The sequence below is a fragment of the Symphalangus syndactylus genome, chromosome 19 (genome assembly GCF_028878055.3).
Source record: "Symphalangus syndactylus isolate Jambi chromosome 19, NHGRI_mSymSyn1-v2.1_pri, whole genome shotgun sequence".
Taxonomy (NCBI): domain Eukaryota; kingdom Metazoa; phylum Chordata; class Mammalia; order Primates; family Hylobatidae; genus Symphalangus; species Symphalangus syndactylus.
Window position 1 is genome coordinate 45937877 of NC_072434.2, and position 16192 is coordinate 45954068.

At 39.0% G+C, this 16192-nt stretch overlaps 1 protein-coding gene across 12 annotated transcripts in view; it reads right to left on the minus strand.

The window, feature by feature from the left end:
- SGIP1 (SH3GL interacting endocytic adaptor 1) overlaps positions 1-16192 on the minus strand; it is a 219164-nt gene that overhangs the window by 81229 nt on the left and 121743 nt on the right. Inside the window, exons 9-10 of one of the 12 annotated variants that reach the window (XM_055233548.2) lie at positions 9313-9324; positions 2297-2308 (exon numbers count right to left, since the gene is read on the minus strand). The exons of the other annotated variants lie outside the window; for them this stretch is intronic. Coding sequence (XP_055089523.1) covers positions 2297-2308; positions 9313-9324 — 24 coding nt within the window. The remainder of the gene's footprint in view (positions 1-2296; positions 2309-9312; positions 9325-16192) is intronic. 12 annotated transcript variants of the gene reach the window in all.

Here is a 16192-nt window from a genome sequence, read left to right on the forward strand (position 1 = left end):
CCCATTTATGCTAGAGGAGCAGTTTCAATCTGAACAATGATCCATTTGATGGTTTCTCAATCTCTCAAACTACATTTTCTGGCTTTTTGTCTAATAATGTGATCTGTTTTTCCCTACTAAGTTTGCCATATAGAGAATTACTACATTATTTATAAATACTTTCTAATAAATATGGCCACGTAAATCTGCTGAGGATATTATGGAAGTTTGGATACAGGTTCTCTTTTGGAAAAGAAGGCTCCATAGACAGAAATTAGATAGCAGAAATAATTAGATAACAGATGTTTTTCTGGGTTATGAACCCTCAGATAGAATTCCATTAATAAGATCTGAAGGAGGAGATAGAGGGGCTTTAGTTCCAAGCAGTCAATCACAAGATTAATAAATGGCATTGAGGGAACACAGCCCACCTAGTACCGTGAGGCCTAAAACCCAGGAGGTCCCAGAGGCTGTACTGAAGATCTTTTTGTCCCTCTGTCCTGCTCATTCAAATGTTAATATCCATGAAACCAAGAAAGGTACAGAGCTCCTTCTGTAGTCATCAGTTCCCAGGTGTGTCAATTCATTCAATGGATATTCACAGTTGAAAGGCACTAAAGAAGAAGTCCCTGTAACATTTTTATTAAATAGTCTTCATGAATGAACAATCTCAAGTTAAGCACAACCAAAACATGGCAGAAATATTCAAGAACACTCTGTTGTTTAGAAATTAGGAAGAACAAAGCTAGTATCAATTTAGAAAGCAACAAATGTTTGAAAGATCGCAGCAACTCAGCAGCAACAGAAAAGAAAGTCCTGCTATCTGCTGGATGGGCATACAGATCTCTGATGACCTTAATGTTGCAGCATTACATATCTAGAAAAAGACTGAGGTGATGTTGACCACACAAACCACATTCACGAAAAAAGCCCATTGGATTCAAAAACCTCCCCTTGTCAAGTGACTGTATTTTCCCCCTTTCAATGCTTGTTTGTTGTTATATGTATGTTGTGAATAAATTTCCTCACTTTGAATGATTGAATTCACTCTTTTCATAATCTGTGATGTCACTTAACAGCTGGGTTGGAATAATCCGTAGATTAGCAGTCTCTGCAGATACCATCTTTGAATGGCATTAGCTATGTAGTTTAGCAGAGAACCACCAACTGGTCACCTGGGGCAGCGTATTTGCATCAAATAATAATTGACTAATTGGATTGGCACAGGCCTAGGGACATTTCAGAGAGCGCTGTTTTCAGTTCCATTTCCTCTCTTAAGGGACTGACCAGGTAAGTGGGGATCATTTCAAACATAACAAAACCCTCCTTTTTGTTGCTTTAAATTCATGATACTCTTCAGCTGGGTGCAGTGGCTCATGCCTGTAATCCCAGCACTTTGGGAGGTCGAGGCAGGTGGATCATGAGGTCAGGAGATTAAGACCATCCTGGCTAACATGGTGAAACCCTGTCTCTACTAAAAATACAAAAATTATCTGGGCATGGTGGCAGGCGCCTGTAATCCCAGCCACTCGGGAGGCTGAGGCAGGAGAATTGCTTGAACTCAAGAGGAGGAGGTTGCAGTGAGCAGAGATCGAGCCACTGCACTGCAGCCTGGCCAACAGAGAGAGATCTGTCGCAGAAAAAAAAAAAAATTCATGATACTTTTCAACTTGAGGAAAATGACAGTTTTCACTTTGAACAATGCAAATTTATATTGATCTACCCTCCCAAAGTTTGTCTTCTGTGATGAAATTTATTTAGAATTATGTGATAGCCTAGGAATATTGACTTGAAAGTGTGTCTCCCTCTCCCAAGATGGAAATTATAATGATGTATCAGCATATTCTGATCATTGTAAGTTATGGTCCAGGAAAATATTTTGAATTCAGGCTTAAAAACAACGATGGCTTAAAAATGGTGTCCTTACATTCTTATTAGTTTTATTATTCTTTATTATCTCTTTGCTATCAACTTCTATGGTACTTTTTGGTGAATCTCTAGGCCTTTTATGTACACATACACACACACACACATACACACACACATACACACACACACTCCATATATTTTCCAAATTTAGTACTAGGAGTTGGAATTCCCATGTATTAATTTAGTTACTTATGGGAAAGTGCTCTGACAATTCAAAAATATGCCCTTGATACTTAAGAGGGTCAGAGGCTTTCAATCAGTAAACCTATTTCATCTGCCTCATTCACACTGGGTTATCATAAATTTAATGGGAAACCAACCTGGCCACCTTGCCTTGGCAGCAATTTTCTCTATACATGTTTAAGGTAAAAATGTTGAGAGTTCTTACCGGGCTGCGCCTCTGTGATCAGCAAAAAGGAAGAGAGAACAGACACCTAGTCAGAGAATGATGGATCAGTCAACAGTCTTGGGTAATAGAAGACTTCATAAGCAGCTAACCAAACATACACTCCAGAGAATCAGGCCAAAGGAAGACAGGCAGTCCTAGTGTTTAGGGCTTATTTAAACAACAGGAGGCTTTGGAGAACCTTAAAGAGAGGCTATCCATTGTACAATACAGCTTTGCTAATGTGGGTATATAAGTTTTAGTTATGTGTACATAAGAACAAGGCAGAAACATACAAGAAAACTTTACTGACAATGTTTAATGTCTTGCCGTAGAAGTTTTTCTCCAGATACTTTGAGGAGGGGTTACTTAGAGATTAGAGAAGTAAACTGTTTCCCTACAGAGCAGGATGTTAGCAAATATAGACAATAATGCATTTCCCACATAGTTAGGGTACAAAAAGAGCTTACAAAAAACCAGAGGCAGGATTTAGAGAGCGCTTTTCCTTGTCTGGATTTTTTCTTTGGTGTTCTATGGAAGGTGTGCCTGTAAGGATTTTTTTAATGTTCTTGGCCTAGTGATTTGGGCAGCCTCTACCAATGTGATGTGAATGATGAGATGTGATGGGAAAGATGAGGAGCCCCTGAAAAACGTAGTTGGGAATGATGAAAACTGTCCAGCAGCAACAGAACCCTGGTGGACCAGATGACCTTAGAAAACACAAAATCAATGTGCAAAAATCACAAGCATTCCTCTACACCAATCACAGACAAACAGAGAGCCCAATCATGAGTGAACTCCCATTCACAATTGCTATGAAAAGAATAAAATACCTAGGAATCCAACTTACAATGGATGTGAAGGACCTCTTCAAGGAGAACTACAAAGCACTGCTCAGTGAAATAAAAGAGGACACAAACAAATGGAAGAACATTCCATGCTCATGGATAGGAAGAATCAATATCATGAAAATGGCCATACTGCCCAAGGTAATTTATAGATTCAATGCCATTCCCATCAAGCTACCAATGACTTTCTTCACAAAATTGGAAAAAGCTACTTTAAAGTTCATATGGAACCAAAAGAGAGCCCTCACTGCCAGTGAAGGTAAGCAAAAAGAACAAATCTGGAGGCATCACACTGCCTGACTTGAAACTATACTACAAGGCTACTGTAACCAGAAGAGTATGGTACAGTACCAAAACAGAGATATAGACCAATGGAACAGAGCAGAGACCTCAGAAATAACACCACACATCTACAACCATCTGATCTTTGACAAACCTGACAAAAACAAGCAATGGGGAAAGGAATCCCTGTTTAATAAATGGTGCTGGGAAAACTGGCTAGCCATATGTAGAAAGCTGAAACTGGATCCCTTCCTTACACCTTATACAAAAATTAATTCAAGATGGATTAAAGACTTAAATGTTAGACCTAAAACCATAAAAACCCTAGAAGAAAACCTAGGCAATACCATTCAGGACATAGGCATGGGCAAGGACTTCATGACTAAAACACCAAAAGCAATGGCAACAAAAGCCAAAATAGACAAGTGGGATCTAATTAAACTAAAGAGGTCCTGCACAGGAAAATAAACTACCATCAAGAGTGAATAGGCAACTTACAGAATGGGAGAAAATTTTTGCAATCTACCCATCTGACAAAGGGCTAATATCTAGAATCTACAAGGAACTTAAATTTACAAGAAAAAATCAACCCCATCAAAAAGTGGGCAAAGGATATCAACAGACACTTCTCAAAATAAGACATTTATGCAGCCAACAGACACATGAAAAAGTGTTCATCATCACTGGTCATCACAGAAATGCCAATCAAAACCACAATGAGATACCATCTCACACCAGTTAGAATGGCAATCATTTAAAAAGTCAGGAAACAACAGGTGCTGGAGAGGATGTGGAGAAATAGGAATGCTTTTACACTGTCGGTGGGAGTGTAAATTAGTTCAACCATTGTGGAAGACAGTGTGGCAATTCCTCAAGGATCTAGAACTAGAAATACCATTTGACCCAGTGATCCCATTACTGGGTATATACCCAAAGAATTGTAAATCATGCTGCTATAAAGACACATGCACACATATGTTTATTGAGGCACTATTCACAATAGCAAAGACTTGGAACTGACCCAAATGTCCATCAATGATAGACTGGATTAAGAAAATGCGGCACATATACACCATGGAATACTATGCAGCCATAAAAAAGGAGGAGTTCATGTCCTTTGTAGTGACATGGATGAAGCTGGAAATCATCATTCTGAAACTATCGCAAGGACAGAAAACCAAACACCACATGCTCTCACTCGTAGGTGGGAATTGAACAATGAGAACACTTGGACACAGGGCAGGGAACATCACACACCAGGGCCTGTCATGGGGTGGTGGATGGGGGAGGGATAGAATTAGGAGAAATACTTAAAGTAAATGACGAGTTAATAGGTGCAGCAACCAACATGGCACCATGTATACATATGCGACAAACCTGCACGTTGTGCACATGTACCCTAGAACTTAAAGTATGATAAAAAACAAGAACAAAAACAAAAAAAACACACAACAAGCAGATGTATGACTTCTTTGTTTTGCTTTTCAAATCTTGATTATGGCTGCTATCAATTTATTCCAACAATCTCTGATAGCTCTGCCTCTTTAGGAGCTTTCTGATGTAAACATGAGTGACTGGCATGTGAGTGGGGAAAGAGCTGTTAGTCAGTTTCCCTTTCAATATGTGGGCTAATGCATGGATTCACCAGAGGCTGCCTCCCAAAACCAAAACTAGGAGCACAAACACAAAGAAAGCTAGGAGTTTGTTCAAATGTAGAAGATATTCTTTCTAGAACATAGATAGGAAGCAAATACTTGTAGCTTTTTACATGTGGTAGGCCTCCACGGATATCTAGTCCAACTGGCTACATGCTATAGAGAGGAAGGTGAGGCTCTGAGATACACAGCTAGTAAGCAGGTAGAACCAGACACAGAATTCAGATTCTTGATTTCTCATTTTCTCATTCCTTCTATGATGCCAAGCATGGCATTGCTGAATGACTCCAAAAGCAGAGAGGCATTGTGATTAACATCCAGGAGTGGTTATTTTTCAGACCAGTTTATAAGTAGCTAGGATTCTAGACATGTTATTCTAGTCAATTTACTTGTAATATTATAGACTTTATTATTTGCCTTATTTTCCAGGTACCACTACGTATTGAATCCACCTTTCTTATAAACCTGCCTGGATGCACCTTAAATAAAATTAGAAGAAAAAAGGCCACATAAATACCTATTTCTGCGCTTAAATTATCTTATTGATTAATCCATACTGTGTTTTTAGAAAAATTCAAACGCTTTTTTATATGAAAATTTAGACTTTATTATTCTTTAGTGACCAGATTAAAAAGTTCTTTTGTGTTGGAAGAAGTACAGGAATTTCATGACAAACAATTCACTTTTAAAATATAGCAATTAGAGGACTAAAAGTGGCCCAAGATGAAATTATGAGAAATATGCAAAATAGACTCTAGATTGCAAGCATTCAGAGGCAAAACCTTACATATAGGACACTTTATTATTAAGGTAGGTGCAAAAGGAATTGTGTTTTTTTGCCATTACTTTTAAGGTTATACAGAACACTTTTTCAAAATAATTTCAAATATATTAATCCTCCCAAACTGAGTCATATCTTAATTTCCAGTGAGTTATAAACCTATACTTTAATCACAAGTTCAAGGTTTAATTTTTTTTCTAGTAAAAGACAACCTTGTAATATAGCATGTTGGAAACTCCATTTGCAAAATGCCTTCAGCAGGGAATTGCTGTTCAAATTCATGTAGCCACAGGCTGATTAAACAGAACCCAAAAGACACAGCTAGAAGCTGTGCGAAGTGCAGACCCAGAAAGCCTCAAGGTCTATAATTAAGAGCTATCTGAAAGCTTCAAAAGGAAAATAATTCCAGAAGCAAATGGAAGGGCTTTATATATGTCAATTACCACCACTGAAGACCAAAAACTGGCTTAGGCTATGCTGGACAAGGACAGAGAAATTATTATCAGCCAGGAGGGAAGGGTCTTTTCCTATTCAAAATTTTACTTTACCCTTTCTCCCATCATTTCCCAAGAATGTCAAAGCCTTTAATGTTCTATTTTTAGTTTACCAACGTACAGAATTTTCTTCAAAGGCGGAAGAAAACGAAGTTAGTATCTGGTCTTGATATATTCTATAAGCTGAGAGATCTATGTCCAGAATTGCAAACCCAAATGCTTGCAGGAGTAAAAAGTGGGTGAGGGATGGGGAGGGGGTGCTGGGAGTCAGGCACATACACATTATGAGATTCTGGAAAACTGGCCACTATTCAGTGCACCCCATGTGCGCCACGTGAGAATGTGGGCTTAGTCCTGCCAGGTCTTCAGAGAGATGATGAGCATCCAGATTTTTTGTTTTTAATTTGAAATGTTCTAGTTTTGAAATGTGGGCTAAAATTGTTTTTAACTGCACAACCAAACAAAACACCTATTCAGTTGTTCAGAATCTGCAGGAGGTTAATTCATCTCTGGTTGCAGCCATTTGTATCATACATAATAAGCTCTCAGTAAATTCTATCTGCTGTTATTACTGCTTCATTTCTATGTCTGATTACTCAGAGACTTTGCAAGTGGTCCACTTTGTTTTCTGAACAAATTTCCTTCACTCCTAATTAAATACTGTGTTCAATACCTAGATTTCTCTTGGTCTTCCAATGCGGAAAACATTTTATTTTCCCTTCTTTTATTTTGGTGTTCAACTTACAGATAACTCTTATTTTATATGTGGAGGCTATTTTCAAAGTGGATAAACACTGCTAATCTATGATTTTGTCACTGGAATGAAGATCTAGAATGTGGTATATTTCTAAAATTTATATAATTTTCAAAATGAATATGTCTACCTAAAAGAAAACACTGCAGCCTATGTTCTCAGCCTTCACACTGTTCTTATGTGACATGGCAGTTCTGTTTTATTACCTTTTGCATAATAGAATTAATTTAAATTCAGTTAACTATGATACCTTACTCTTAGTCAATGTGAATAAAGTGTTTTAATATGTTTATCATTTCCAACTAACCAAACAATCGATCCCCCTTGTCAGATTCATTAAATAACCCAGATTTTGAAGTTTTATGGCATCCTAATTTGCTAAGTTTAGTGCTACGGGGAAACAAAGATGAAAATGGCCAATAAATTATAAAGCGCTAAACAAATACGATTTTTCTATAGTCTCGTTTTAGCAAATTGACTGATTAATGTTAGAGAATTTTCTAGGAAAGGATTAGAATATATGATCACTACATTTATTACTAAGATTCCTACGAAGATTCCTCTTTGTTTTTAAATGCTTTAGGGTGAAGACAAACTATTTGGCAAGCATCAATTTGCCACACTATTGTAGGTGTTTATCTGTATTTAAACTTGGGTCGACTACATATTACAAGTTAGATTACGGAGATTGTCCATTATATTCAATCAGACATATTTGAGATGATCTTCTAAAACTTCATTTGGGAAGAGAAACAAAGAACCTGCTAGTAACCAAGGTACCACCAAGATGACCAGGCTGACCAGGCTGAGGAATCAAGATGGACGCTTCCAAAGAAAAATGAGGTGAGGGAGTGACAGGGGAGAGATTCTTGTAGTTAAAATTGCCATGAAGGACAACAGGAGAAAAGCGAATGAAAAAGAGAGAATTTTTAAAACACCATAGGCAAACTTCAGGCCACATAGTCCTGTGGATATTTAAAGTGGCCAAATTTGGCTAATTCAGGAAAATATTCAGGGTCTACAAGAATAAATGAAATTGGTAAAGTGTAAGGAGAGGCTGTTAAAGAGCACCAGTAATATTTTGCTGCCACAGAACAGGCGATGCATAGTTGATTCTGAATTACTCAGAAGCGGGCCATTTAGCTTAGTAATAATCATAATTGTAGCTGCTTATTTTATTTTTGGAAACCAAAAGAGTTGGGCTCACATTTTGAGACATTTTAATGTTTTGGTCTCATATTTTTGTCCTTCCTGTGTCTTTGTTCCGCCTCCCTCCTATCCTATGGCTTTTCTGTAAGCACAGTATCCTGTATGTGGTGCAGTGGCTGCCAGGATTTGGTCGGTGGGAAGGATAAGAGGTGAAAGCACTTATTGCACCATCCACCTAGCTGCGTTAACAGCAAACCAGCCACTTGTTGGTGCTGTGAACATGGAACATAATATCTTCCTGTTTTCCAGCAGAGAGGTCACCTCTGTCAGCCATGCATCAGCATCCTGAGAACATGTTCCCAACAAACCAGGCAACCAAGAAGAGAACAAATTCATTTTATTTTTTGAAATCTGTTCCTTGTGTTGCTCTAAAATAAAATGATGTAGGTACATCATATCAGACTTGTGTTGCCACTAAAAATCACCCACTGCTACTAAAAATTAACATCCAGGAGGTAATTTACATTTTATAAAGATCCTCTTTTCCAGTTTCTGACAATTCCAGGAAGGAGTATTTTGATTTACTAAAACAAAAACAAAATAAAACCCCCCAGCTTCCCTACAACTCCCCATTCCCAGGCCAGCTTCATAGGCATTCCAGATGCTACCATGTAGTACACTAATCAAAAATTAACTTAAAAAACCTTTGCTTAGCTCATAATATGTATAAGTAGCTTGACTAATTCCAGTGGGAACTGCAATAAATGAAACTTAGTACCAAAAATATTTGATCGTATGGCTGTGATTGAGGCAGAGGTGAATCTTTACAAAATGACCCCAGGGCCCTTAATAACGGGGTTGTAAAATCGCTTAGCAACCAACTTCCTTTTTTCCCATGTGGCATAATGAGACCTGGTCATGGATCACAAAGATTTGTTTTTAAAGTTCAAAACCTTGTTTAGGTGTTAAACACAGTCAGTTATTAGATATGCAGATAATGAAAATAAACAGAATAAATAATGTTTGCCCCAAAAGTGGGAAGGACTTATTTCTTACCGGACTTTTCCTCTAAAAGCGTAGGCATGGGGAGGAAGAATAAAGAGAAAATGAGAGAGGTGAAATGTATTTTCAAGAAGAAACAGGTCAAGGCTTGGGATAACCTTACTTAAGGCAGCTCTTGAAGGCACTGCTTTTATAAATGCTTCCTGTGGGGGTCTGATATGGTCATTCCTAGGCTGCTGTCTTTAGTTCAAGCTACAGAGGGCATAGGTGTGGACTTCATCTGGGCATCTGAGCACATTCTAAGCTTGCTTTTTCCTTCCTTCCTTCCTTCCTTCCTTCCTTCCTTCCTTCCTTCCTTCCTTCCTTCCTTCCTTCTTTCCTTCCTTCCTTCCTTCCTTCCTTCCTTCCTTCCTTCCTTCCTTCCTTCCTTCCTTCTTCCTTCCTCCCTTCTTCCTTCCTCCCTCCCTCCCTCTCTCTCTCTCTCTCTTCCTTCCTTCCTTCCTTCCTTCCTTCTTTCTTTCTTCATCTTTCTCTCTTTCTCTCTTTTTCTCTCTCGGTTTCTGACAGAGTCTGTCTTGCTCTATGCCCCGGGAGGAGTGCAGTGGCATAATCATAGCTCATTGAAAACCTCAACTCCTGGTCTCAAGAGGTCCTCCCACCTTAGCCTCCCATGTAGCTAGGACTACAGGCATGTACAACAGTCTCTGGCTAATTATTTTTATTTTTGTAAAGATAGGGTCCTGCTATGTTGCCCAGGCTAGTCTTGAACTTCTGGCCTCAAGTGATCCTCCCACCTCAGCCTCCCAAAGTTCTGGGATTACAGGTGTGAACCACCGTGCCTGGCCTAATCTTTCTTTTGAATGGTTTACTTTTATCAAACAGATTTGTGGCTTGACAATAAGAAAATTATGCCTTGTAATATTGAGAGGATTTGGAGAATACTACTCATGCATTGTAGCTGGGCACGGTCATGAAATGAAAACATGAGACTTTCCAGAAACCCCAGTCTCTCCAGGGAACCCAGGACCTATCATCTTCTCCCAAGTCACCATGGCTAGAGCCATCAGTTCTTCTTTGATCCCATCCTTAATTTTACCCTATTCTCCATAGACAATTATGAATTCCTCCCCCTGTGAGTGGTCAATGGCCCCTCAGAATGCCCTCTTACTTCCTCAGCACCTATCTTAATGAGGCCTTCATTATCCCTCACTGACAGCACATGTTCTTCCTAGTTGATGGTCCTATTTCCAGCTTCATCTCCTAATCCATCCTTCACACTATCCTCGGAATCATTTTCCAAAAATAGTGAAGTGAATATATCATTCTGCCCTTAAAAAACCTCCTTATCATCCAGAAAATAGAATGCCAACTCCATTCTACGGAACTTAATGCTTTGGTGATGGGCTCCAGCTTCGCTTCCCACCCTCATCCTCCCCCACTGGCTTTCTATGAAGCCTGCACTTCCCTGCACTCTCCTGGCTCTCTTGGATGTGCCGTGCACTTACACGCTTCCCTGTCTTCTGCCCATGCTGCTTCTCCCTCTCCCCGCAATCAAAATTACTCATTCTTCAAAGTCAGTAACATTTCTTCCATAAGACCTTTCCCAGATTTGCCTGCGAAAATAAATTGTTCCCTTCTCTGGTTTGATCCTGACCCATTCCTTTTGTTCAAAATAATAAATATTGAAGGCCTTTCTATTGGCCTGACATTTATTAGCCTCAGGGGAACAAAGACACACATTGCTAGTACATTTCTGCAATTTTTATTTTGTTCTGTATTATTTAGATGTCTCCACTCGATTATTAGCTCACAGTAATGGCTATGCATGGATTCTCTCTAGCCCCAAACACGGAGTGAGGCACTCAACACATGTTTATAAATTCCCTTTCTGGGGAGCCATTAAAACATTATACAAATGTTTGAAGCACAGTGCCTTTTGAAATATAAAAAAATAAATTGTTCTCTAAAATATGGTTGAATTATATATGGCACAAGCCATGTGTCCTCAGTTGTAATGGTTCTTTCACCAGCTCCATAAATATTTCAGTTAGTTCCTACTTAACTGTTAATTTCTCTGCCTATTAGTGACCTCAGGTGCTTACACATGTTGCAGATGTTCTAAAGAAGTGGCACAGCTTTGTACATTAGTGTAGATTATGTGTTCAGATCTCCAGGGCAGAATTTTCTCCTAGAGCAAAAACTAATGCTTCAGAATAGTTAAGGGCCAAGAAAGGGACTACATCCTTGTAGTTTTCAGTCCTTGAACTAAAACTCTTATTTATAAGGTAAATTTCTCAGCCTTTTAAAAAATAAAATGCATCTTATTTAATTAAAATCAGAAGACTAAACACGAACACACAAATGATAAAGGTTACCCCTCCCCTCCTCTCCACCTCTCCACCTCAGGCTACCTCATATATTAAACCATCTTTATTTAATATGCTGTTTTGCTACGGCAGCAGCTATCAACACCTAAGCTATCATCTTGAACTCTTAGCTTAAAGGTTTCTTCAGAATGTTGAAAGAAACAACAAAAACAAAGATAGGAAAAAACAAAGATATTTTCAATTTAAAATGGGCTAATAGCATCAGAGTTTATTTTTAAATATAGAAAAGATAAATAAGAGAAATGGGAGCGATATCCCTCTGGGCTTACTTGTAAATAGAAATAGAGTAAGTGAATTTTTGGAGTAAAATATAAATTTACCTAAAATATAACCATTGAATGGTTACGAAGTACAGGGATTATTTTTTGTCCAATAGTCTAAGAAAACACAATTTCTGACCGACAAGGCTTGTTGAAAGGTGGCTTATCCTATAATCAACAGCTTTCAAGGAACTCATAGACCCTTGTCCTCTGCAGCTGGAGAGTCTCTCTCTCTCTCTCTCTCTGGCTGTTATTACTCCAAATAACATGGTAAAATGCAAATATGCACTCAAGTTAGGTTTTGTTGAGGACTACATTTTTGCATGAGGGGTTAGAAACCAACTCAAAATTGAATTGTGTTTGAGAATCAAAGCTAATAGAGGTGAATGAAGAAAATATAAACCAGTTTTGATGGTCACTTACATGAAGGTTTCCTGCTCTGATTACATCCCTGCTTGCTTCCTGGCTTAACAAGGAATTGAGCTGCCATGGGAATTTTTGACATCAGGCATCATAGAGTGGGATCAAGACATAAAAAGTCAGGTTGAATCTGTAAGCCTTTTAAGAGTCTGCAATCACTGAACCTTAAAAATAGGATGGCTGTATCCTGAATCTTTCTCTTTTTATTTTTATTTATACGATATATTTTTAGAGATAGGGTCTAGTTTTATTCCCCAGGCTGAAGTGCAGTGGTGTAATCATAGCTCACTCTAACCTTGAACTCCTGGGCTCAAGCGATCCTCCCATCTCAGCCTCCTGAGTAGCTGGGATTACAGGTGCATGCCACCATCCCTGGCTAATTTTATTTTTATTTTATTTTTTGTAAAGACGGGGTCTCGCTATGTTGCTCAGGCTGGTATCAAACTCCTGGGCTCAAGCAATCCTCCCAACGTGGCTTCCCAAAGCACTGGGATTATAGGCATGAGCCACTATGCCCAGTCCGAATCTTTATATTTTAATAAATGGGATTCTATTACAAAATAATCACTTTGTCTCAGTTATTTATGACTAGTTGGGTATTCACAAGGAGCAAAAGGATTATTCATTTATTAAGCCATTAACAGATATTTATTGAGCACCTAATAAATACTAGACACTATTTTAGGGACATTAGTGAACAACAGAAAAGGCAATAAAAGCTCCAATGGGTTTACATCTGGGAGTAGGGGAAGGAGAAAGATAATCAGTAATAAATACTGTCATGCATTGTATATGGACGCTTTGGTCAATGATGGACCGCATATACGATGGTGGTCCCATAAGATTATGATAGAGTTGAAAAATTTCTATTGCCTAGTGATGTCATAGTGCAACGCATTACCCACGTGCTTGTGGTGATGCTGGTGTCAACAAACCTCCTGTGCTGCTGTATCATTAAGTACAAAAACTTGATAATAAATGGCTGTTACTGGTTTATGTATTTACTATACTATTTATTGTTATTTTTTGAGTATACTCCTTCCAGTTATAAAAAACGAGTTAACTAACTGTAAAACAGCCTTGGGCAGGTCCTTCAGGAGGTATTTCAGAAGAAGGCATTGTTACCAGAGGAGGTGACAGCTCCATGTGTGTTATTGCCCCTGAAGGCCTTCCAGTGAGATAAAAGGTGGAGGGGAAAGACAGTGATGTTGCTGGTCCTGACCCTGTGTAGGTCTAGGTTAATGTTTGTATTTGTGTCTCAGTTTTTAACTAAAAAGTTTAAAAAGTGAAATGAAAAATTTTTAATAGAAAAAAGCTTGTAGAATAGAGTATAAAGTATTTACTTTAAGTATTATAGAGTATTAAAATACCTTAAATACTACAAAGAAAGAGTATAAAGTATTTTCATACAGCTGTATAATGTTTTTGCGTTAAATGTTATAACAAAAGAGTCAATACGTTTTAAAAAAATTAGAAGTTTACGGCCGGGCGCGGTGGCTCACGCTTGTAATCCCAGCACCTTGGGAGGCCGAGGCGGGCGTATCACGAGGTCAGGAGATCGAGACCACAGTGAAACCCCGTCTCTACTAAAAAAAAAATACAAAAAATTAGCCAGGCGTGGTGGCGGGCGCCTGTAGTCCCAGCTACTCGGAGAGGCTGAGGCGGGAGAATGGCGTGAACCCGGGAGACGGAGCTTACAGTGAGCCGAGATCGCGCCACTGCACTCCAGCCTGGGTGACAGAGCGAGATTCCGTCTCAAAAAAAAAAAAAAAAAAAAAAAAAAAATTTAGAAGTTTACAAAGTAAAAGAGTTATAAGGCTAATTTTATAAATTTAGGGTAACCTAATTGTACAGTGTTTACAAAGTCTACAGTAGTGTCCAGTCATGACCTAGGCCTTCACATCCACTCACTGACTCACCCAGAGCAACTTGGAGCCCTGCAAACTCCATTCATGGTAAATGCCTTATACAGGCGTACCATTTAAACAAATCTTTCATACCATATTTTTACTGTTCTTTTTCTATGTTTGGATACACAGATACCATTGTGTTACATTTGCCTATGGTATTCAATATAGTAACATGCTATACGTTATTTGTAGCCTAGGAGCAACAGGCTATATACCATACAGCCTAGGTGTGTGGTAGGCTACACCATCTAGATTTGTCTAAGTGCACTCTGTGTTGTGCACACAACGATAAAATTGCCTAACAACAATTAAGCAACATACGACTGTGTAATAATTAAATAAGGAAAGTAGTATTTTAGAAGATGACAAATGCAATTTTAAAAAGTAGAGCAAATAAAGGGGTTCAGGAATTCCAGGGTAAAGGGTTTTGCGATTTTATGTAAGGTGGTCAGGGTAGGCTTCCTTGAGAAAGTGACTGAGCAAACAAATGAGTTGATGAGGCAGGTCACAATACAGCTATCTAGGGGAAGAGGGCTCCCAGGGAGCCAGGGAGGAGTGGAAGGAGAGGGAAGAAGGGCAGGCATTAGTTTAGGGAAGGGGGAATCTTGACAATGAGGCTCTTGAAGACCACCGTGAAGATTTTGGCTTTACTCTGCTCCAATGCAGCTTATTGCTGTTACTTATCAGGAGTTCTGAGGTGTGGACATTTAGTAACTGTTGGTGTTGAGAAGAGGCTGGGTGAAAAAATATCAGAAAATACCCGGTTATGATATGTGCTGTCATTTGTCATTTCTCTTTGGAAACTCATTTTGATTCTCCCTGTGCTGTGTTTAAAAAATAATGAAATAAAGATGGGCTTCAAATAGGTTACAAAGTGGAAAGGAGTTTCGGTTAGGCAAAACGCACTGAGGCCAGTCCATCTGCCCTCTGTCTCTGTTGCCCGCATTGGGACAGGCAGCTCGGCTGGCAGGCACAGCTCTGCACCTCTTCTGTGCTGGCCGCTGTTTCAAGTTACAGCTCCAAGGCCCATGAGCAGTTAGAGGCTGTCCTTCAGACAGACATAAGTCGGAAGGAAATATCACCTTCATTCTGTTTAGAAACAAAATTCTCGGGCCGGGCGCGGTGGCTCACGCTTGTAATCCCAGCACTTTGGGAGGCCGAGGCGGGTGGATCACGAGGTCAGGAGATCGAGACCACAGTGAAACCCCGTCTCTACTAAAAATACAAAAAAAATTAGCCGGGCGTGGTGGCGGGCGCCTGTAGTCCCAGCTACTCGGAGAGGCTGAGGCAGGAGAATGGCGTGAACCCAGGAGGCGGAGCTTGCAGTGAGCCGAGATCGGGCCACTGCACTCCAGCCTGGGTGATAGAGCAAGACTCCGTCTCAAAAAAAAAAAAAAAAAAAAAAAAAAAAGAAACAAAATTCTCCCCAGTCTTTGAGGAAAAATTTTTTGACATAATTAATGTGAGTGATTCACACTCTAAGATTTTCTTTTCTAAAACAATAAAAAGTACATTTACTGCTGTAAACTGCTGCCACTAAAACAAAATCTCCTTCAGAGGACAAAGGGATAGATTTTTTTTTTCTTGTACTGTTATGCTTGTTTATACTATTATTCACATATTTGTAGAAACTCCTTAGTAAAAAAAATAAGTATAATTGTATAAGAAAGATAATCATTGATACGTGACCCTCAAGGTTGAGGACAACTAAATGAAAACCTCAGGCTTTAGATGAGAAAACAGTCTCACTGGTGGTGCACTAGGACCCACAGAAAAGAACACATTAATAAACTGTTTAAAAGAACCTACACATTGTAGAGGAAGAAACAGGAAATTATTACTCTTATTGTTCACCCATCAAGTAGTAGAAAAAGAAACTTGGTTAAGTTGAAGAGGAAAAGATCAAAGCAACTGAGAACCATAAATTTGCTCTGTTTGTAAAGTAATGCGAGTAATG